The sequence below is a fragment of the Chaetodon auriga genome, chromosome 14, assembly GCF_051107435.1.
Source record: "Chaetodon auriga isolate fChaAug3 chromosome 14, fChaAug3.hap1, whole genome shotgun sequence".
NCBI lineage: Eukaryota > Metazoa > Chordata > Actinopteri > Chaetodontiformes > Chaetodontidae > Chaetodon > Chaetodon auriga.
The window spans coordinates 1,906,054-1,930,845 of NC_135087.1; the positions used below are offsets into that span (position 1 = coordinate 1,906,054).

General features: G+C 45.7%; 1 protein-coding gene across 1 annotated transcript in view; it reads left to right on the forward strand.

The window, feature by feature from the left end:
* kcnh5b (potassium voltage-gated channel, subfamily H (eag-related), member 5b) overlaps positions 1-24,792 on the forward strand; it is a 115,760-nt gene that overhangs the window by 55,052 nt on the left and 35,916 nt on the right. Inside the window, exons 9-11 of the mRNA XM_076748010.1 lie at positions 14,123-14,322; positions 18,053-18,112; positions 20,434-20,626. Of these exons, the coding sequence (XP_076604125.1) occupies positions 14,123-14,322; positions 18,053-18,112; positions 20,434-20,626 (453 nt within the window). The remainder of the gene's footprint in view (positions 1-14,122; positions 14,323-18,052; positions 18,113-20,433; positions 20,627-24,792) is intronic.

A 24,792-nucleotide genomic window follows, 5' to 3' on the forward strand; every position in this document is an offset into this window, starting at 1 on the left:
TTTTTGATGCTTTATCTTCATTCTTACCTCAGTCTTACTTCACGTTCATAATTTGCTCTGTGAGGCGCTCACTTGGTGCTTGTGATTTCCTTCTTGACGGTAGCAGAGCGCCATTCAGAGCAGATGTGAAATTACCCTGCGTGATGCATTCGGACATATGTGCCTGCAAAACTTTAGTAACTTGTGTTCTTTCCAGCTCAGAGTTTCGTTCCAGCATATCTCGTCTGCATGGAGCGAGTCTCTCCTCAAACTTTCTATCAGAAATGTTCTGAGTGTGTTTTCAGGGTTTCAGCAGTTCCCTGCTTTATATTCATGCAGCTCCTCACTTTTACTCCTGGGAGCTACAACTGCAGTCTTCTGTTGTTGGACACTTGGCAGCTCCTCTGGCTTTAAGTACTGTACGGTTGCTTACCTTGGACAGCCCAGCACGAGCTTCAGAGGTTGAGCAGAGTGTTGCTTGTTCACTTCATCCACCCACATGTCTCCATCTTGGGATTAGCTGCAGCGACCTTCTGTTACCGTTGGTACTCTTTGGACTTTGTCGGTCTCCTTTGTGCCTTGATACTGGAAGCGCGTGTTTGGTTGTGAGTCTCTTCCCTGTGCGAGCTTTCATTCCTCTGTCCTCTGGAGGTTGCGTTACCATTCCCACTCTCGTGGTCTTATTGTGTTTGATCACAATGCCATCCTCTCCTCAGCAGCTTTAGAAAGTCACGGTGTGACTTGTAACAGAATGCTAAACATGGCGGTGAGGGCACACTGGGCACCTTGGGACACTGAATAATAAATGCAAAGGGAGGAGTATAATTTTCTTGCTTTCCTTGCAGTGTTTTCACCACAAGGTCTTCGAGCAAAGTGGCTCGCCAAACATGGATTTTGTCACTGAGATGCTGCAAGCAAAGCAAAGGACACCCTCTGAGGTGTTTGGATATTTATTCACCCTGAAAATCTGCTTTTCTGTCCTGCTACATGTGCGGCTGACGCAATTGTGGAAAAGAAGTGGCATTCGTATCGCCTCGAGAAAAACCTTAGAAATCAAATCGAACCAGTCTAATGACGTGCTTATGTGTCAGAAAGGTTAGACACCCTGACAAGCCAGCGGGCTCTGGTTGTGTCTGGATATAAGCCGATGTGGCTCATTATGTCTGTGTGAATGCTTCCAAGGCATCGATCGCTTGAAACTGAGAGATTCGTAGAAAAAACCTTTTTGGGTGTCTTGTTGTCGTGTTCATTTGCCTCCGTACTGTGTGAAAGCTGTGCATTTGGAAGCATATAATGACTTGTTCCAATATCTGAAGGCCGAATGTGTGGAAGCAGGCTAACAAGGCCTGTTCCTGTTTTTAAAAGCTCCTTTAAATGTGTTTTGCTTGAGTTCAGGGGACACAGCCAGTGCTCTGGCTCTCAGCACTCAGTATCCAACAGTCCACTGTATAATGAGCAGCTGTTCAACGGAGCGTTCAGGCCATGCTGGTTGACTTGGAAAGGCAGGATATGGTACGTTCCCACATCGCATTTATAACGTATTTCTGTTCAGGTGGTCATCAGTCACTGGCTAATCCATCATGATGTCACTACATGCTGTGATAACTGCTGGTTATCATGAAATTTGTCCCAGGGCGACTTCCTTACCATAAACTTAAAGATTTTGGATTAAATGGGTTTAGAGGGATCTCTGTGAGTTGGACTTTCTCGTTTGACGATGCCGATCAGCCCTTGTTTATCCTTGATGTGTGGTTGCCTCAATTGTTAAGTTAAAGCATGAAATCTTGGTTCGATTTATTCATGTTCTCTGTTAAAAATCAGTGGATCAGAGCACAACTTCCCCAACTTTAATCCCTAACACGGGTCAAGCTTCAGAAACCCTGGGTCCTACACTTCCCATTATGCAATTGCTAGTCTTTGTTAGATTCCCTGCCTGGTAAAAGTCCACACCTTTCAAACTCTAACAGATTCTCGTGATGTCTCCAAAGTAATTGCTTCACAGAGCTCCACCAGAGCCATAAAAGCTGCTGTACATAATAAATACAGCTATTTTCACCTGCTCAACAATTGACTTTGACATGTACCATCAGTGAAGATCCTTTAAGACCACTAAAACCTGCATAACAGCTTCAGTTGCCTCTAAAGTGGGTTTGTGAAGGCATTTAAAGCCCAACTGAAGACGATCATTGGTGAATAGATGTTCTTGTTGTTGGCTTCAGACAACATGTAAGACCCTTTTTGTTTCTCAAAAAGCATTACCTGGAGGGATCGACTGACTCGGCCATTAATAAACCTCTCCAGCTGCACCCACAGCTCTCTTTAACCGTGACAGGCTGATCTGAACCCTTACACCCACTGGCCACAGATCAAACTCTGCTTTCACTCTTTTACCTGTCAAATACTGTGATCAGACAGGAGGAAAGATATCAGCTATCAGGTGGATGGATGGATGGACTCATGGATGTCTGCTCAGCCTCCTCAGACAGAGTAAAGGCTGTCAGCATCGTCTGTTCTCCAGACGTTTAACAGCAGAGAGAAGGGAAACCAGGTCCTCTTTCACCCTGACCTGCCTCATTTAACTTGTTGACATGGCAGCCGAGGAAAGAGCGAGAGCGCCCGCTGTGAGTTTATTGCCCCCCTGAAAACCTCATGACTCCTATTTTGAGGAGTTCGTTATTACTTCTGTTGAAAGAGCATGTGCTTCTTTACACCTGTTGGCCTTTTGGAACATCATCACACCTTTGTGGAGTGGAACACTCATCAAAACAAGGCTGAAAAGTGGGCTGCGTGGAGGCAGGTGACAGGTGACAAATGAAAGGTGTTCCTCTGAGCTGAACGGCCGAGCCAATCAGAGCTTTGTAGGTGGGATCAAGAAGTGGTATGTTTCTTTGATCCATATGTCAAAATGTTAACTGCATCCACACATCAAAGCTTCTCTGTCAGCTGAAAATGAAGTGAATGAAAGCAAAGCTGTAAATTAGAGGAGTCCCTGATGGGTCTGTCTGGTTTCCAAACTGTGTTTTGTTGTGAAAACACACAAGAACTGACGCAGGAAATGATGCAACACCACGAGCGAGACACAAGGTTTCTTTAAACGAGTGGTCGAAGCTGGTTGGATGCAGAGTTGCAGCCGTGTTGTTGTTGTTGTTGTTGTTGTTGTGTTGCATGTGGTTTCTGGCTGTTCCTCCTCCTGACTCCTCCCCTCCTCCAGCCCTTGTCTTCTTTCATTGGCTGCAGCTCGTTGCATGGCTCCCCGACCCGTCCCTGACACGACCACATGTTTAGCCTGCTCTCAGATTCACGTCTCTGCACAGTTCACACACAGTCATCGAGCACAGCGCCGGTTTGCTTTGATCTGGATCATCTGATGATTGAAAATCAGGGCTGCAGTGCTGCAGCGTGAAGTCAGCATGAAACAGTCAAATGTGGTCTAGGAAGTCCAGTTTGAGGGATACATTTTGATTCATGAGATTGGGTTTAATCTACCAGGAACGTATGCTTGCATACATCTGACTGGCCAAACAGTGATCTCATTGAAATGAATGAGTTGTTTACTGATGTGACGCTGTTGTCTCTCTGGACACGTAGGTAGGTCTGTAGTTAGTTATACCCCCCAGAATGACAACGCCTCCATCCACGAAACACTGGGAAACGTTAAAATGATCTAAATCACATGATCTGACCTTCACAGCCTCAAGATCTCAACCGTTAGTTCTCAGTTAGACTGACTTGTTAAATAGCTCCGTCCACCATCGCCATCACAGGATCACATGAAGGAATATCTTTTGCTCTACCTCCAGTAGAGCTCCAGAGATTGGGAGAACTGGTGCAGCAGTGCGGTGAAAGTGGTCGTCTGGAGGCTCTGCAGGTCGTATGTGATGCTGCCTGTTTGTGTGCCACTGCTTGTTTGTGCTGCTGTGCTTTTTTTAACTGCATATGCATATTGCAGATTAGTGCACAGTATGTGTCCATATATGGATTAGTGTATCTGTATATGTGTGTGTGTGAGTGTGTGTGTGTGTGTGTCTGAGTGCTTGTGGATGTACAGCATGCGTGAATACTTAAAGCACATCCATCAGCATGTGTTTGAGAGGGTGTCAGTTTGCTGTTAGCACAGACTCTGAAAAACAAAAAAATACTAAAAAAATAACCAGCGATGAATTTCACAGCATTACACTCAGCCATAAATAATTAATATCAGCTTCATCTATTTTATGTGTGCTGTGTAAATCACCCGGGGGCTTGGGTGTGTAGTGATTCACACACCATTTCCATAATTATCGCCAGTTGTAATCGTCCTCGTGGTGAATCTTTTCCCCGCTCATTCATTTATGAACCCAATCTCCCAATCGTTCCCACAGTGAAAAGCCTCTAAAGGAGGCAATCACTCCCATTTTTATTATAATTTTTTAATTTCTTCTCTTGTAATTTATGCCAGAGCCGAACGTGTGGAGCCTGCAGTCAGGCAGATAGCATGGGGATAATTGAATCAAGCAGGTGCCAGGCGTGATAGATCGGCCCTCCTCAAGTATAATTGCTGACAGTGGGGAAAATTGGGCCAAGCTGTGAGCATCACGAGTCCCAGAGCACGTGAGCTTTGATAGTCACTCGGTACCTGTCTCACCTGCTGATCCGAGTCGCTGCGGTTAAAAAGCCACTTCAAGGAGCACAGACTGTGAATAATGCCCTCAGATGTTAGATCCCCTGACATACAGTCCTCTAACCGGTGTCAGCGCGCCCTCCGATCCTCCCTGAGCTGAAAAACCCGAACGCCTGAGCCAAAGTCAGACGAAACCAGGAGCTGGAAGGTCAATCAATGTCTGCCGCAGGTGTCACCTGATGCTGACACGCTGTACGGGGCAGACTGGGGTCTACTGACGAACCATCAAGGACTAATCAGAGAGCAGCAGCGCTTCACAGTAACACACTGTTAGTGCAAGACAGCAGGTCACGCACTCTGTTTTAAAGGTAAACTTTCACTGAACGACTTCCTGTGGTCTCGTTTTCCAAAACAGAGCAAAGGACCAGAAGCAAGTGTCAGTGATCTCTGCAGCAGAATTCATCTCTATGCACCCGTATGCTCCGTTCGTACAACGTCTTGACCTTCATCAGAATCACAGTGAACATGTGACATCAACATGCATATGGCCACAGTAAGGAGGAAACCAGTGAAAAGACCCTGAGATCAGAATTCAGCTGAACACCTGGAAAGGATCGAGGGCACGTTAGCAGTTGAAAGTCATCCAGGTGCACTCGAAGGTTTACAAGAAGTCAGTCAGGAGCATTTTTTATATTGACTGCTGTGGAAGAGTCATTTGAATGGATGGGTTAGCAGGTGATCACATTCTGTGTTACTGATGTTTTACACGCCGTCGTCGGCACAGGTCGCGCTATAAAACATGCGGCTGTCTGTCGTGGTGTCATGGGAACATCACTGATCTCATGATGTACCAACATCTGGGCTGATGACACCAGAAGCGACTGCAGAGCTACATCCCCACGGAGGTGAAGGAGAAGATATTTGTTTCTGAAAATTGGGTGAGCTGACCCTTTAATCCCTGGCTGCATGCTAACCTACGCTGCGCTCTGGTCCTCATCTCATTTGTCCACATGTGAGCGTGACCTTCTGACCCAGCACACGCCGCCGCCGTATGACAACGTCGCTTTCCCCACGAATCGACATTAGTACAGCGGAGAGAACAATCAGCGCTGAGGTGAAGCCGGGCCCGGCTCCGCCTCGCTCGTCCCTCCTCGTAAAAAGCATCCCATTGTTTACCAGGCGCTCGCAGTTCAATACGAGTGGTCCTCCATGACTTCATTACTCCTGCTGAGGCCCGGCCCCGGTCCACGGGGAGCCCGGCTCGGCCCCGATGGCCTTGTTACCTTCGGCAGTGAATCCTCAGCTCCGGATTATTTGTGTTGTGTCGATCCCATTTGAGAAACTGCAGCTCTCTGTCTTCCTGACTTCAAAACATCAGATGAAAAACATTTGTGCACAGACGGTGAAAACAAGGCAGGAATTCATTGGTTCTTATTTTTGTTCGTATTCAGAGGGATTTACACTCAGTGACACAGTAGAATAATAGGAAGGATAATCCCTTCTGTTTTCAAGTCTGCCAATAATCAAGGTTACCCTCTCGCTCTCATTATTCCTGGTTTGTCTGCAGTTGGCAGAGCTGCAGCAATCAGTTTCCATTCGTACCTTCAGAAAAGCCTCTCGCTGTCACTCATTATTAGCGTATGAAAAACAGCTGCGACGCCGCCTCAGCGTTCAGAAAGAGAGCTCCAATCAGTTCGACTCTTTCTGTTTTATCCTGTTTCATCTGGTCCAAGGTGAGTTTTCGTGTCAGCGCTGTGAAAAGCTGGAGGTTATCTGCTCGCACGAGTTAAAGCTCCCTGGAGAAAAGGGCGTCATCGATGACTTTTTGACCAAACAAACCGCCTGAGGAGGTCGTGATTGGTTGATGTCACAGGGGAACTTTCATTGCAGTGTACAGATATGTCTCTGTTCATCACGGCATTGATCTGTGCATCCAGCGCTGCCCTGCTGAGGTCTTTAAGGACAAGCTTTGAGATTCTTCTTATGAATGCTGCTTTATATCTCACTGACCAGACAGCAGACTACTCAGTGCAGCAGTTATTGACAAGCAAGGTTTGATAAACATGTTGAGCAAATGGAAATCTAAAATCTGATTTGATATATTTTCATTGCATAGAACATTTTCCTTAAAAAAGAGGCTTGAAGCTCACGACTGTAATGTGTTATTTTCTATATTTCACTGTGTCACGAATCGTCTGCAGGTCATTTGGTCCAAATGCAGAAGAGCAGAGTTGATCAGTGAACAGAGAGCTGGTGCATCAGTGAGACTGTTGGACTATAAATATCGAGGCACAGCAACAGAATCCAATTCAAAGTATTGACCGTGGAGTATACTGTGTATAATTACTACAGTACACATAAGCAGAGGTACAAAATGAATTTTCTAGTGTCATCAACTCTTCCAAAGGCAGCCAAAGACCTTTTTTATGATTGAATAATAAAAACAATCTGCTGTCGTGATGCTCGTAGATCAAAATGTTCAACACAAGAGACGTAACGGGCAGCAGAAGACATATTTATCTGGACGGAGACGTGAGATTTCTTTGTCCCTGACACTGACGGTACACTTTGCTACTTAATGAGCTCCATGTTCGGTGAAGTCGCCCCGCCACGCTCTGGACCGTCCTTAACTTATTATTTTAATCAAGATTCATGAGTGTGATTAAAAGACGGAGGGTGGCGATTCGTCTCTGAGCGCCGAGTCTCTGCCATCAGCAGGTGTTCAGTGTGTCCCTGATGTCTCTCTGTGTCTCTTTACTCTCCCGGTGTGAGACGTGGCTCAGTGTTTCATTTAGGCAGTTTTTGGAAACTCTCCTCGGCTTCGTTTTAACATGAATGTGACGGCTGAGGTTAACCGTTCCTCTGCAGCTGATGTTCAATATGAGAGACTGATTGAAGGAGTTTATGTGCTGTGAAGCTTTTCTTCCTTCCTTTGTTCCTTTCTCCTTCTTCCTCTTATTTGTTCTCACTCACTAAGCGTGGATTTGATGATTTGAAGTGAAATAACATCTTGACCCACAGTGTAAAACTGGGGTCCTTTGGGTTAAAAAGTGTCTTCATGTCCTTTAACTTCCTCCTTCTGAAAACACAAAATGGATATTTGACATTTTTCAGAACTGGAAGCATCTCTCTGCTGGTGCTACTTTACAGGAATAATTCATCATTTTGGACAAAATAAACACTTATTCTCTTTCATGCTTCGAGGTGGATAAACTATGTATGCTAAATATGAATCTGTAGCCCTTTAGCTTAGCTTAGCATAAAGATGAGAGTCTCTAATAGTTTCCTCGTGAGTCAAAAACATCTACATTTTGAGTGTGTGTTAGCGTTTCCTCTGCAGAAATCACTTCCTCAGAGGAGGAAGGTCTTGTTTCTGCTTTGGAGCTGCAGTGTAGCTGTACATCAAGGCTTTGAGCGTTTTTTCCTCCACTGCTGAGAACCGTAACAAGGATTGTTTCACAGAATCTTCTCCTCGTGGCCTTAAACCTCCCTAATGTCTGCAGTGTAATATCACTTACCGGTGTCTGGGCTTAGGTGACGCCAACATTTACCACACATCGACCCCCACCTGCAGCCCAGCCCACTCACTCCAAAACCCACTTTCATTTCTGCACGGCAATAAGTAGACGATTAGGTTGACCTAATGAGGAGTAAACAATGCAGTGCTGGAGAAAAGGGCCCGAAAGCAGCTTATTTACTGAGTGAGAGTTACAATTACAGGAGTGATGGCTGAGGCTTGAGGGGGGGCAGGGCTGTGACTAACACTGGATGCCGCTGCAGATTTTTCAGTCAATATTTATTTGGAGACAATCAGGCTGAATGTTTTACTCACCCAGAAAGCGCTTGATGCACAATTACTGCTTGTCAAAACAGATTTATACAGGAGCTTTTTTTCGGGCCGTGGACTCGGATGCGGCTGACTGGCTCTCTCTGTGTTTGGCTGGCGGAGTGCAGCGTCCTGTCAGTGTGTAATGTGTTGTGATGCAGCCTGGACGCCGGCTCGGCTCACTGAGCAGCAAATGGACTGGGCTCAATGGCTCGTGATGGAGGTGGCTACTCTAAAGGCCACGGCTGCTTTGTTTTCCGTTTGCTATTTCGGTTTGTCCGAGTCTCAGAGGGCTGGTCGGGTTTTTATCTGCAGATGTTGGAACAAAAGCTTTGACGTGGGCAGCTCCATCTTCTGAACAGACGCAGACGGACAGGCCGCTCGTGGCTCACCTGTTAGCTTAGCTCAAAAACAAGTCCGAGGAGGGTCCGCTGTTGAATCCATCTGCTGAGTCCACATCAAAAGCTGAGCTCTGTCTTATTCTGCGTGGTCGCACATCTGCACGTCAGCCTGCGAGGGAGCAGAGTGTCACTGACGCATCAGAAAATGACGAATGGTGGAATAAGAGAATGAGAGTTCCTCGTTAAAGCATGAGGAAAACATAAGACACCACACACAGAGGACGCCTTCTCCATGGTCTGTGAGCTCCACTCACTGACTAACAACCTGTAATCGGGGGCTTCAGGTCAAGGAAGTGGATGTAAAGCAGCACGTGCAGGGTTAGGTGCTTCAGCTGTTCCTCTCATTATTTACTCATTTATTGATTATTTTATTTGCAGTAAATGTAGTCAATAAAATAACAAAATAGTGATAAAGTGCTCATTACAGGTTTCATGAGCTTCTCTTCGGCTCTCTTCAGGACCAGTATCAGGAGGTAGAGCTGTGATCCACTAATCAGAAGGTTCGATCGCTGCCTCCTGCGCTCCACATATTGACGAGTCCTTGGTCCAGATAACATGGATTGCTCTGGATGCTGTGGCATCAGTGTGAGTGGTTATCGCTCCTGACGAGCAGGTGGAAGCTGGCGTCGTAGCCTCTGCCTCAGTGAATGAATGAGTGTGTGAATGGGTGAGTGCTGATCGCATGTCGATGAGACGGCAAATAAGCTAACTGTTCACTTGTGTTTGTCATTGTGTTCTGTGTGTGTGTGTGTGTGTGTGTGTGTGTGTGTGTGTGTGTGTGTACAGCTGTACTGTAGGTGAGAGCGTGTGTGTGTGTGTGCTGCTGTCTCCTCGTGTAGGACTGCTGTGATGGATACTTTCTTGGTGTCTGGGCTTCGGGCGCTGACATTATGTCTCCGTATCTCCTCCCGGACAGACAGATTTCTATCACACACACTCATTCTCTCTGACAAATCATCCTGAACTCCTCCGGCAGATGGTTCAAAATCCGGAAAAGGAAAACACACATGACACAAAGGGAGGCGGCCTCTGGTCTCTCCCGTTTTCTTAGAAAAATAAACCCTGCTTTGTAAATATGTTACCAGGTGTTACCAGGTGATAAATAATAAGTTTTTCTTCATCCAGCACTGTCTCACTTTGACAATTCGCCCTCAGGGGAAAGAAATGACAAGAGAAGAGTCCTGTGAGTTGAGGTAAAACGTCCCTAATTGGCTAATTTAAAAGGATCTTATCAGATTATTTATGTCTTTCTGTTTCCCTTCAAATTGCTTGATATTTAAAGACTTTAAAGACGAGAGTGATGATTCTAGTGCAGATTCTCTGACCAATCAGTGGTCTGCAGACCTCCGCAGAGGTGATGTCACAGAAATCAGTGAGTCACAGAAGATGTACATAAATCATGTGATTGTGTTGCAGAATGTGTAAGTTTAAGTTCCTTTTGTTTAAATGCAACATGCAGGAACGTACTTTATGTGTCTTATGATGATGAACGAGCTCATGGATTAAATTGTGCTCACATTGAGGTAGTTAGCAGGAAACTCTGAGGCTGAACACAGAAAAGAAACACAGTAATGATCCAAACAGAGACGTCACAGACCCGCCCACACTGTTCACAGGTGGTCTCTGGGATGCGCAGGAACACTGCGCTAATGAGTGCTTAGCAACAATGAGATCAGTGCAGCGCCGGGAGGCCGAAATAGACCCACCGAATGCCACCAAATGATCGTTTTGATATACTTCCTTTTCAGTGTCGCAGTCAATTTGGAGGCAAACTTTGTGCAAAGATTCCCTCCAGTTGATCAGAGCCTCAGTTTGACAGCGTCTGGTCTTCGCTCCCCCAGGCTGCTCCATCAGCTAATAAATATGAGGAAATAAAACTCCTCATCGTCTCCCCATCCTGTCCAAAAAAAAAAAAACCTCCCAACAGTCCATCTCTCTGGCCACCAGAGGGGGAAAACAGAGACAGATTTAAATAAGTAGAGTCATGGAGCCACGGGGGACGCATCACGTCTCAGATATAGTATTGAAATGACAGCTATCAACTGTCGCCCGAGTTCTTTGATTGACCCGTCGAAACAGTTTGTACACTGATGCAGAGTGAAGTCGGTACCATCGGGATCCCATCGGTGGCAGCAGTTCTAGATATAACCTTTGAGAACCGTTCAACATGTGCACCGTGCTCAGAATCACACCTGTACGTGTGATTGGATGAGGTTTCCATTTACACCTCAGGACATGTTCTTTCTGCTGCTTTGGCCTCGGCTGTGTGGCGTTCATGGCTCACGGATTCGTCAGTTTTGCGACTAGTGTAGGTTCTCCTATGTATATGACCGCTTTGATCTGATATTTGTCTTAAAATCAATCTGGTTTAAAAGTTTTTATAGTTGCCCAATCCCAATGGATTTAAGATAAGATAATCCTGGATTTGTCCCACAGTGAATCCGCAGTGTTGCAGCAGCATAATGGATAGTCTAACAGTGAGAAGCACAGGTGAAAAAACAAGAAATGATAAATAAGTAAACAGTATGTCGTGTCAGTGTGTTTACATGCGAGCTCAGTAGCTGTAGTCTTTCCTCCATAGCTCTGTTTGGACTTCACATCCACGTCTTCATCATAAATATGAAGCATCACGGCTTCAACACACGTGATACAAGACAAACATCATCAATCTCCATCGACTGTGGAAACTTTTACGCGTTGATTTTGATTTATTCAGGCTCCCAGCGCACGTGAGCAAAGTAAATCAATGCTGAATCAACAGAAACTCAGTTAGCTGTCGTTGTGCTGCATTAGAAATGCAAAGGAGGAGGTGAAACGAGCCTCAGGTGAGCTCTGTCCTTGGACATGTGACGCGCGCTCAGTGGAGACTACAAGAGGAGACGCTTGCCTTAAATATTCCTCCTGTTTATGCTGCCTCTGAAACGGTGGGTGAGCTCTGTCACTCGTCTCATGCTGCTAATTAGCTTTCCACCTAATCTGGCCCACCTCTGCAGTTCTGAGTTTGTACTTAATTTGCTCCCCATTCTTTCCCACAGCTTTAATTTGAACCCAGCATGCTCGGATTCGAGAGAAAACCTTTTGTTTTGAGATAACTCCAGACTTCCCTCGTTAGAGGACCGTGTGGTTTTTGCCACCAACATTCACCTCCCTCTCACCTGGATAAATGAACCAAACCGGAGGATGATTTGTCAAAGGGTCTGGAACTTCCAGGGGGTCAAACCTCGGCCGTTCTTTGAGCTGAGGTGACGTTGGCCAACCGCTGAGCCACAAAGGCGCCCAATTAGGCTTCTTGTGTTCGGTGGAAGTGAGAGCTGTGTCTGTGGTCTTTCAGTCCCAGCTCAGAACTAGAGTCTGTCTTTATCAGCTGACGGGGTCCTGGAGGGTCCTGGAGGGTCCTGGAACGATGACACCCTACACTTTCCGTTTGTCTCTCATCCAAACACTCTCTCTTTCTCTGTGTCTTTGAATCCTGGTCGTCTTTGTTTCTGACTCTCGTTGCTTCTGTGGGTTGAGAACACACTCGTCTGTCGGCGTTCGGTGTCGTCTTGGTCGTCTTTCTTTTGTTTCCTTCCTTTTTTCCATGTACTCACCTTATCTCAAACACACAGTCACTTTCAAAGCTCGTCCAACGTTCCCGTCTTGCTTTCTTTCCGGCTCTTCCTCTTCCTCACGCAGCCCACTTGTACAACACTTTCTCTTATCCCCGCCTCTCCATCACCGGAGCCCTTCACCTCCCACCCATCCCCATTTTCGACACAGAAAGTCTTTAAACTTGTCATTTCTTCTCTTTCTTTTGTCATTTTTATTGGCTGGGAGGAGGAGGAGGCGAAGGGGAAAGGAGAGGAAGAACTATTTCGAGTGAGGTCTCTATGGAAACAGTGGAGTGGCAGCAGCAGGGTACAGAGCAGGCCGACAGCTCAATGGCTTCGAGTTGGAAAGCGGTAAAACTCCTGCGTCGAACGCCTCCTCAGGATTAAAAGCCACCATTAAGACGGCCTGTCATCCAGCGGGAGACGTCACGCGTGTTTGTTTTATAACCGCCATCTTTTTCCTGCTTCACCTCAGCTTATCAGGTGTTAATTACATCACAGCTGCCACTCTCACAGCCTCCCTCCTCCTCCTCGTCTAAGGTTTGTCGTTTTAAATGCGTCAGATCTTGGACCTTTAGCGAAAGAAATGACGCATGTTGAGAAGAAAGAGCCTGATCTGCTGGGTGATTGGTTGAAGTGAAGGAGAAAAGTTTTCTGAAGCTGGTTGCATGAACGTGACTTTCTGAACAGGTGTCGGTTGTTTGCTGATATATTGATGGTGTGTCTTGTTTTTGGGTGTGCTGCCAAGGCGTCCGTGTAGACCGTAGGTGGTTTTCTTGGAGACCGACGGGACTTTGGTGGTTACCGGGTGATTGTTCGGGTGTTTCCGGGTGATTGTTCGGGTGTTTCCGGGTGATTGTTCGGGTGTTTCCGGGTGATTGTTCGGGTGTTTCCGGGTGATTGTTCGGGTGTTTCCGGGTGATTGTTCGGGTGTTTCCAGGTGATTGTGATGGCGTTTGGGATCATCGCGAAGGTGTTTGTAGGCAGCTGTTTGGATTTTGACTATGAGGTCCAACTCAGTGGACATTTACTGAAGCTTTCAGCCACATCGTGTGACCTTCATGAGAAGTTTACAGAAAGTGGAGCTTCAAACTTCAATGTACTGGGTGATTGATACTGATATTGATACATACATGCTGCATGGTTATTGTGAGGGTGTTGAAGATGGTCGATATGTTGAGCTACGATGTTCTGCTCCTCTTCATCGTGTACTGTCTGCACTCTGCAGTGTAAATACAGGCTCTATCTGTCTGTGTGATTGGTGCCTGCAGGGTTTCTCCAGCTTGTGATTAGTTTCTCACTCACTCACATTAAAGGTCTTCAGGAGCTCAGTTATCGACTGATCACGAGGCAGACTCGTGTTAAGTGCTTCACAAATTTACTCTTCACAAAGAAGAAATTTACTGGAGAAAAATGAAAGTTAGACTGCCAGTTTTAGGGTGTGTGTGTGTGTGTGTGTGTGTGTGTGTGTGTGTGAGAGAGTTTGTGTGTGAGTGTGTGAGAGTGTTACAGAGTGTAAGTGGATATTCTACTCCAGTCAAAAATAATTGCTTTCATGACATGTTTTAATGAACTGTGTGTTATTGAGAACCTCACACAAAGAAAGACATGAGGACAAGTGTGTGTGTGTGTGTGTGTGTGTGCGTGCGTGCGTGCGTGTGTGTGCGTGTGCGCGTTGGGTTTGATGTACTTCATCCCTCTCCTCTTCCTCTGTCTTCCTCTCTAGCGCTGCTCTACGCCACCATCTTTGGAAACGTGACCACCATCTTCCAGCAGATGTACGCCAACACCAACCGCTACCACGAGATGCTCAACAACGTCAGGGACTTCCTGAAGCTCTACCAGGTTCCCAAGGGGCTGAGCGAGCGGGTGATGGACTACATCGTCTCCACCTGGTCCATGTCCAAAGGCATCGACACGGAGAAGGTGAGACCGAGAGGTCAAAGGTCAGGTCGAGGCGAGGTAGGGTGTCAGTGCCTGACGTGATATCTGAGGATTTGTTCACCATCACAGTGTTCTGGACATAATGTCCTTTGATTCATCTGAATTTGGGCTGCAGTGAAACAATAAAAACAGACCAAACAACCATCAAGTCACAGAATCTAAAAGGAGACACTTCTGGACGCTGTAGCTACACATTCAACTGTACAAAATACTAAATCTGTTCAGCACACTTAACAAGACGGCCGTGTCACAAAGACACAAAGAAGCCTTAAACAAATCATCACACACAGCAAAACCAGTGAAAAGAAAGAGAAAAAAGAAGGAGACCCACACGATGCCTGAGAGGCAGTCAGCAGTCACACACTGTTACAGCCTCATTTAGCCAAACACATGCTGGGTGGTGAACTTCTGACCCACTGTACCCGAACACATCAAGCCGCTCACACGCACAGTTTGGACTCCTGTGTTGTGTTCTGTTATGATGAAGAAGGGTTAGTGTGACTGATGGTCGCGTTTCGAGTGAGTGAACTGAAGTGCTCCGAGCTCTAACGCTGCTGCTGTATCACTGGGCAGCTTTGATGCCTTTAAATTACATTTAGTTAACTAATTACGGTCATTTTAATCATTCTGTCCACAGAAAAGTCGTCGTTTTTTATCATAGACGAACCACCATGGCTAGAATGAAATCAGAATCAGATGAGAGGCGCCGTCCCCTCTGCATCAGGCCTGCATCAGTCACCAGTAAAAGAAAACATCAAGTTCACATCACAGCTCAGAAAATGAAGTTCACTTCTGTTAAAACCTGATCAAGCAGGTTGGCAGAAACAACGCCCGTCCCACTGAGGTCGAAGCCATCTTGTTTGAATTAAAACTTTATTGGAATTGTCAGAGGATGGATCTGATCATTTAAACATGTAGTTTGATTTAATGCAGCGTTAATGAGGCCGATAAAGCCGTGCAGCGCGGCCCAGCACGTCCGTTTCTCAACTGTTGAATTATTGCTCAAAATGAATATTGAACAACGTGCACAGTTTATGCCTCCGTGCTGTGTGTTTATCAATCCACTGAGAGGATTTATCTCTTCACAATCTGTTTCCTGAGCTCTGATCTGCACCCAAACACACCACAGACTCCTCACGTGTGAAGTGCGGAGCCACTTATGAAGCCATGCATCACCTGCAGCAGCAGCAGCCTTCAGGGCTGAGCCGCAGTCAAGAATTCAAGGAAGCAAACGCATCAAAATGTGTTTTTTTTTCTTTTTTATGTCAGATTAAAAACAGCTTCGGCATCTTTTCTTTCTCCCTTTGGACCTTCTTTATCAGGCAGGTCTGAGATCACCTGGGGACATGGGGCGGGCTGTAATAACTGTGTTAAACACTGATTATTGTAATCAAACGTTAATCTGCCACGTAAAGTTAAGAGTCTGTCACAAATCATCTCTCGCAGTTTGGCGAAGGCAGACTTGATCGCACTCCTCCAAATCAAAGGCGGTTCGTGCAGCCTTAAATTCTCTTTGATTTCTGGCTCGGTTTCCTCTGGAGGAACATTAGTAATGTGATTTCAATTTCAGTGCAGATGTCAAGGTTTTCTTTGCTGAACTGACAAATCATGACCTCAGATGGCTGAAAGGTGTTTGATGGTTTTACTCATTTTGTCCTCCAACAGAAAGGCACCGCGTGGAGCTGGCGAGGTCACCGGGTTAATCCATTATTTCATATAATCTCCTCTTATTTTCCCTGTTTGGATGGGACTCGCCCCTCTTTGTCTCCCTTAATTTAATTTATCAGCATTTTCTGTTTGACCTTCATGCTCTCTTTCTTTTTATCTCTTCCGATCATCTTCCTCCTCGTCCTCATCAATCCCATTGTCCAAGTTTCTGCTGAGATAATTGTACACTCCTGAAGAGACATAAGGCGAGTCTGCCCTCACTATAAATACCTCACAGTCAGAGCTGGGGCCAATTAGTGGATGTGTTTTGTCACTTTGGGAGCCGTTACACGGTACACAGTCAGCTGTTTATACGAGCACACACCCAAAAAAGACCGGAGGCTCCCAAAGGCGTCTCAGCACCACTAATATCTCCCACTTTAAACAGAGCAGAGATGCTTTCAGAGGCTGTTGTGTTTTGATGTTGCAGAGCTTTCAGATGGTTTATTTGTCTTCCCCTCTGTCGATGTTGTTAATATTTAACACAGCACGATTGTTGAGGATGAGATATGTTGTTTTACCTAAATGCTTCAGTTAATTAGGCTCGATTTCAGAATCTGTGTAATGAGCTGGACAAAGCGCTTACAATTCACAGTTTAGGCTTTTCGGCAGACTCCAGAGGGATCCAGAGGGTGTTAACGAATGCACCAACTAAATAAGCTTGAATTTGTAAACTGCAGTGATACACAGATAGTAACATGCGGGAAAGCTGGGTGGGTAACTGAGGAGGCAGACGTCCCCTCCCCTGTGATGACACTCCACCATAATTAATTTACAAATTTAACATTTAACAAATTGGAGGTAGTTGTTTGGTGACTAAGGCCCATTGGATGGTTGTTGGACCCTCGATGAGGCTTGTTGTGTTGGTTGGAGGGACTCTGGCTCTGCACCAGGTCGTCCACTCATCACATGGTGGGTGGTTCAGTCCTCACCTCCTCTTGTCCACATCCACATTGCCAAAGTGTCCTTGGCGAGACACTGAACGCCAAATTGTTCCCGATGGTCAGCCAGCATGGGCGTGTGCGCGAACGCGTGTAAAGTGTTTGGATAAAAGCGTTAATTAAGTGTTAGCGTCGTCGCCTCGTCTTCCAAACACCAGCATTCAGGTAGCCAGAATTCTGACGAGCAACACAAACACACTTTTCCTGCTGACCCTGCACTGTGCTGGCTGCAGGACGCTCCACAGCGCCCACTACAGTGTTGGAGCGCAACGGCAACTCCTGCAGGTATATACAGGATGAATGTTTGCTGACAGAGGAGATGATTGGTGGGTCAGACCAGTGTAAAGTGACAAAAAACTTGATTTCCTTTTACACAATTTCTTACTCATCTTCCTCAGCCAAAGGCACTCAGTGGTCGGAGGCGATACTGTCTTATGTTTGGTATCTCTGCATACCAGTTGATGCTCCAAGGCTTTGATTTTACAAGGTTTGCATTGATTATAGTACAGGTCACCCCTCCCCTTTTCAAAGTACATTCAGTTTTTTGTCATTGTACACCAGCCTGGTGAAGTTTGTTCTGCCTTTAAGGTCACCACAAAGACGGCTTTCCATCCGTCAGCTTGTACTTCCAACATTCTGTCAGTAACGAGTTTGAACGACTGAAAGCTCAAACTTCCATGAGATATTTCACCTTCCAGGACTTCGATAGGCATTATGACGGGTCAAGGCTGCGCTGTGGCCGACTCTGACCTCCCTGTACTGTAGACAGAACCACAGAAAGGAGACTTTTGGGGGATGTGAAGGATTGCCAAAGTCCAAAACAACTTGACAAAGAGAATCGAATAGAGTGAAATACATCCTCATTCCCTTCCCTCAAACCTGCCAACAGACCACCATCAAACACTGTTTGTGAATGTGTTTGCTGGGTTGAATCCTCAGAGGGAAACCTGGGCAGGGAGAGGAAAATGAATTAATGCTCTCCTCTTTAGCAGTTGTCAGTTTTTGCCTTCGCGATGCCAAACTTTCTGTAAACGGCAGCGTGACCGTGTCTCTGTGTCTTCCAGGTCTTATCAATCTGTCCCAAGGACATGCGAGCCGACATCTGTGTCCACCTCAACAGGAAGGTATGTTTTGATGGTTTGTTGTATCGCAGCAGCAAAATATTGTTTACTGTATAAAAATGAAACACTGTGATTTCTGTGTGTTGGAGTCATAATGCTGTCGGCTCACACTCTGACACTCTGTGTGTAGACCTTCACGTCATTCCTCTGATGGCATAAGGTTTTTTTTGACTGCAAAAGATGAGACGAAAGAAAAAGAAAAGTAAAAAGGACATTACCAGGACAAGCTCGCCGTGGCTTTTTTAATGGATTTGCTGTACGGCTTTTAACAAAGATGGAGCAAAAACTGAAAGAAAATCTGAAAAATATCCAAAAACTGCACCTTTCATCATTCCTCCTTTCTAACGTGTTTTTAATAGCAGAATGTAAGTACTTACTTACCAACATAACACTCAACCCGACAATGTCCTCATGAAGACAAAAATGTCTGCCCTTGGCTGCAAGAACATTCTCCAAACACCTGAATTGGCCAAAAAACCCACACAGACTGATTTTTAGATTTCAGGACTAGGACATTCATTTCTCTGCACTGAATACTCTGAGCACCAGTCCTTGGTGCACGTATTACATAACCAAATGCAGGCTAGGTGGGCTCAGTGCGAAGCTCCTGGGCATCACTTGACACGACTGATACGGGTCCCAAAACTTTGGCAGACTCTAATGACTGAACTGGCAGTGAATAAAGGACACCTTCGCTTGTGTAACTGTGCTCTAACAACCGTCTCCAATGACAAATTCTCAGAGTTATGAGAATTAATCTTGTCATTCAGAGCAGGTGGCTCTTATGATGCTTCAAGTATCTCCCTTTCTAGAAGGTAAATAAAGTGCATTTCAACAAGGGCGTTTAGACCGGACCTGTTTTCAAAGTTAGAACAAGACCGTCGAGGTAGATCCTTTCAGGGGGTCGAGGCCGAGGCGACGGCGCTCCAGGCTCTCCTGTTTTGAAAAATATCCCCTAAAATAAGTTGATGTTTCAAAAGAAGCAGATTGTAGGGATTTGGTTTGGTTCTGCAACCTGATTTTTCTGATTGTACATCTTTTGCCAGAAGGCAAAATCTACCATAAATGACTGCATACGATTCAAAGGTGAGGGAAAAATGGAGCAAAAAAATGAAAATGCAGTGTTCACAAAGTACCATAGTTCCCCTATGTAATTAAAAAAAGACACTTTGTCCATAATTGGTAAAACTAAATCCGATTTTCACCCTTTAAGCATCATATTTCCTCAAATACTGTGGAGTGGAAGACTTTATTTACCTGAACAGCAGAAGGTACCAGGCCTTTATTTGAAGCAGGCTTGTATCACACGCAGGTCTGTATTTCAAATTCCATCTTTTTGATAAATAATATTAGGAATCATAATTACTCATATTATACATCTGAATCCTAGTTTTGGTCTTCTCTCCTGTTAAAGTTACTGCATTATGCTGTTAATACAAACAGGCAGTCAGTGTCACACCGGAGATTTCGGGGTTTGCAGACCCCAAACTTCAAAGACTTGAGTCACGTCATGCTGCAGTTTAGGCCTGCTGACAGAGAGCCAACTGCCCCCCCCCCCCCCCCCCAACACACACACACACACACACACACACACACAAACACTGAAAACAGCGACAGTGACGTGGTGAGGCAACATGGTTTGGAAGGATTATTTCCTGATGATTATTTCCTGAGAGCTTCACTTGATTGACACAAAACGCTGATATGAAAACACTGAACTCATCTCAGTGAAATAAGGAGCAAACCAAATAAAGGCTTCACTGTTACTGTGATGGATTATCTCATTGTGTGGAAGCTGTTTTTCATTTTGCACATATGAATGGATACCAGCAAATAATTTCTTCTGCAGAGAGGAAAATAAGAATCTGGACTGCTGTCACAAATTTAAAATGAAGCAGTGTGAAGAAAAGACAATATACTTCAGCTCATACTCGGAATAACAATTTCATACTGACAATTTAGAGGCTCACAGGAGCAACTGAAAAGTTTATCAGGCAAGCAGCACTAAAGAATAAGGTGTCCTGTTCCAAACCCGAAAGGCTTCACCCTCTGGAGAGCACGAACAGGTTTGGTAGTTGTTGAGGTATCTGTGCACCAAAATCACTTCTAAACCGGACCACTGAACTCTCTACAGGTAAAACAACAACATAACTGTCTCACTAAAGCTCCACCTGCTAACTTGTTCAGGAGCTTTCAAGCTTTTCTTCTTCTGATATATTTCTGGAAAGACGCTCTCTGTGTTTTAAAGTTGATGGTTTTAAGTTTAAAAACAACAACTAAAAAACAACAAATCATCACCATCGACTTCCTGCCTTCTTGCTCAGGTGTTCAACGAACATCCTGCGTTCCGATTGGCCAGTGACGGCTGCCTGCGCTCGCTGGCGGTGGAGTTTCAGACCACCCACTGCGCCCCCGGAGACCTCATCTTCCACGCCGGGGAAAGCGTCGACACCCTGTGTTTCGTTGTGTCGGGGTCACTGGAGGTCATCCAGGACGATGAGGTCATCGCCATCTTAGGTATGTGGTCAGGAGAAAGAGCCGTTTCCAATCAAAGCAGCGTTTGTCCTCGTTCACGTGAAAACTCCTCTCAGATGTGAGGATTTGCAGCCTTTTCTCCCTTTTATGTGTTAATAACTTTGAGTTTTTGACTCCTGGTTGGACAAAACAAGACATTTGATGCTGGATTTTTTTTCCCACCATTTTCTGACCTTTTAAAGATAAAATTAGTTCACTGCAGCCCTAGTGTGAATTTCACGCTGTGGAGGAAGAGTCAGCCTCCTCTTCATCACTGGTTAATACGCAGAATCAAAACATCTACAGTGGAAAATAAGAGAAAGATAAAAAACATAAAGTCTGGTAAGTTGAAGTGTTGCTGTAAAAGCACACAATAACATCACATAAATCACTGATTCATACTGGAATCAAAGAATCATAAAAACATGATGTACATGTGTCGCAGCAGCTGGTGAAGAGCTTCATGTCAGAGGGAGGAGAGGAGAGCGTCGGACGAATGAAACCTGTCGCAGTGAAGCCGCAGAGAAACAGCCGAACAGTCAAACAAAGACTTGGGTTCCATCATCCTCTGGGTTTCAGCTGTCCGAGAGGAGCTCATCCAGCCGACACTCTAATGCGTTTTAGCTCCACAAAGCGAGAAAAGCTGCCGTGTTTATGGGCTTTTGGCTCTGCTTGATGGTGACGCATTTCTGACCTTTTCCAATTTTGAAGTGTTTTGATAATTTCAGCAGGTCAGAAAACTTTGTGCGCATACAGAAAGACACGTAACGCTTCACCTGAAGTGAAGTCACTCACACGTTTTTATGCTCTCTGTTTCTCTGAAAACGTAAACGCCGTTCAAACAGAAAGCGAAGGAACCAACACTCGAAGGCTGAGTCACTTCGATCGTCGCATTAAAAACTGACGTCGTCTCTGACTTTCAAGGGTTCAACACAATCTGTCAGACTCTTAACCGCTGCTGCGCGTATCGCTGTCTGCAGCCTCGCACTGTAATATTCATGAGAAGGAGAAGAAAGAGGGGACCGCAAACGAAGAGTAAGATGCTAACAGAGATGATGTCGGGGAGGTGCTTTTCATTGAGACGAGCACAGATAGGCTGATGGTGGAAATGGCTGCAGCAGCCGGGGGAGTACACATTCTCATAACCATCAGCAGACCCCAGCTGAGCGTGCACTGACAGCCAATAACGAGCAGGAAGGATTATTACAGCGCAAAGCCAACGCAGAGTGAATTGTTGAGATCATTTGATGTGGAGGTTTCACTGTTACTCACACAAACACACTTCACTTACCCACAACAGAGTCAGTCAGTCTGACGGCCCCTGACGACAGGATCCCTTAAAGCAGGAGGAGAGGTGAAAAAAATAGATCCTCATCTGGAGAAAGCTGGCATTTTCCTTGGATCTAAAATACGGGCAGCGTTCAAACTTTTGTTTGCATCAGTGTTTCTCTGCCTCCTCAGAGCTGCCTTCGTCTGTTTCTGGCCCTGATGCAGTACTGTCTTACACTGGTGTTTGCTCAGCTTCACTCCCCTGTGAGCTCTGGTTTGGTCTCCACCAGCTCCTGAGAAACATGTCTGCTCTTTAGCTGCTCAGTGCTTCACCAGCTGGTCTTGAGCTGCGTCTGTCTGCTGTTTGCTCTCAGTGAATCATATCATACACAGCGATCGTCCAAAGATTCCCATCCGGACTTCTGAATATGAAGGAATTCATGCACCTAACATCACTCAGCAGTGGAAGAGGTCCAGTCCGTCCTGAGGATGGTTGTAGATTAGTCCACCAACTGCCGGCAATGAGCCAAAAAGTCCCTAATTCATAATGAAAGAAAGATCAGACAATAAAAGGCCGTCAGCAAAGCAGCCGCTTTGACATCATACTGAAGGCAGTGATTTCAATGTTATTAGAATGTTTATATAAAATAAAAAATGTCCCCATAGGTCCCAAAATGTTTGCAGCTGAAGAACAAACAGACGTGCTTTGTCTCCATGAGCTCGTGGTCTTCCTCTCCTCTTCATCACAGCACTGCTGCCTCCTGCACTTCACTGAAATAAAGGTTTTAGTTCATCTGATTTCAAAAAAATGACAAACCCATTTATTTTTGAAGTAGATTACTGGTAAAAAAAAAAAAAATAAATTGCAAAGATTTTTCTTTCTTTTTCATTGTAGATAGGCAGTATCATCAATAATAAATCAAGTTTACATTATTATGGAAGATTGGGATCCAGGTTTGCAGGCACAGACGCTGCTGCAGCCCCGGACTGGAGCCAGATTATGATCTGTGATCCTGCTGCAGGCATGCCAGATAGTGATCCATTACGTTAGAGCTGCGTGCCCTCTGCAGCAGATAGTGGGAATGTGTTGCAGCTGCAGTTCATGCTGAACAAAGTAAGAACGCACAACATGGGAGAACGTGGAGAGGAAGAGAAGGAAGGAAACACGTCAGAACAGAAGAAATGCTGGTGGACGAGGCAGAAGTGGGAGACACGGTGTGGACGAGAGGACGGACGAGTGGAGGTGATGCAGAGCAAAAGCATGACGGAGCGTCTCTGCCGCCTCAGCAGCCTCTCCATTTGTGCTGCTTCCTCATTTCCTTAACTTCATTAGGACACTGAGGCAGATGAGGCTGCAGTCAGAGGTTCATAAAGAGCATATTAGATGTTTGATGAATCCCTTCATCACGCTGAGGACGGCAACCAGCAAAGCTTCGTCAACATTTCTGCTCGTTTTCGCCACATAACTGATGTGTTTCATCCACTTTGACTTCATTGGGCTTGTTCAGGGCTCGATGTCAGTGTCCCACAGAGAAACTCATCACCTCCTGCAGGAGGAGGAGGAGGAGGAGGCTCCTGGTGAGGAGTGTTTAGCTAAAGCACCAGAGGCCACATCTGGTCTTCAGAGGGAAATTTGAGCTTCACAAAAACACTTTTTCACGTCCAAGTGTTGTTTTTTTTTTTTTTACCATCAACCTGCTCAAGTGTGTCTGTATTAGAGCACAGGCTTCATTTATTTCATTAAAACACCATCAGTTCTTATCAATCCCTCCGTCGGCACACTGACTCAATCACACTCCCATCAGCCTCAGCTGCACTTTGCGCTTCGTCTGTGGGATTTAACAAATGTTGTCATGCTGAAAAGCTAAACTAAGACGGAGACCGAGCCGTGAGTGCTAGCACGCTAATGTTAGCATTTAGCTCAAAGTGCTGCTGTGTGTGAGTGCAGCCTCGCAGCGACGCTCGCATGTCTGTAGACTCTCTGTGTTGTTTAAACTCACCTCTGGATGATGTGGCGTTCATCCGTCATTCACGCTGCAGATCTTATTGGAGAATTCATTGAAAGTTAAAAGGTTTTTCCTCAGCTGGCTGAGAGACAGGCCGGCTGACAGAGCGAAGAGCAAAGTCTGTGAGCCAGCAGTCGTCAGCGACACGGCCGCTTGTTCTCTGTGAACCCTCGAAAAGCTCTCAAGGACTCTTTGGGTCCACAGGCTCCATTTTCGGTAACGACGATGACGCTAATTGGATAGCTGGCGAGTTGTTGTTAAACTTTATGTTGCATAGCAACCAGAAACATGTTCCAGTGCTTAACAACAATGTTTACAGCTGCAGTTTGGAGGGACGGAGGGAGAGAGGGGGGAGGGAGAGAGGGACGGAGGTGAGGAGCAGGCAGGTTCGAGGTTCGTCTGTTCGCAGCATGAAAAGGAGGCTTCGTTCTAAAAATCACTCCTCTGTAAACTTTCCTTTTCCTGCAACAGCCGCCACGTTTTCTTTTCTTCCACCTTCTCTTTCTCCTGTGCTGAGAATAAGAGGAAGTTCTGCCGGCGGCAGAGCTCACGTTGAGACACAGAAAGCAGGAAAAGACAGAAAAAGACCGATGAGAGGTAGAACCACGTTGATCACGTCACCGCGGTTCATGCTGGAGTTTGTGATGAGCTGCTGTTTCACATCAAAGACGCCGATTCAGGTTTTGTTCCAGGGTCCATCAGGTAAGAATTCTGCTTTAGATGTTTACCTGCAGGAGCAGTCACAAATAAATGATCCCCTTTCTGCCGGGGACCCCTCGGAACCCCCAAAGACCCCTTTTAGAACCACTGATCTGGAGGAACGACATGGAGCAGAGCTGCTGCAGTTTCCAGAACATGTCTGATTGAAACCATAAAGAAGAGGATTTTCTGGAG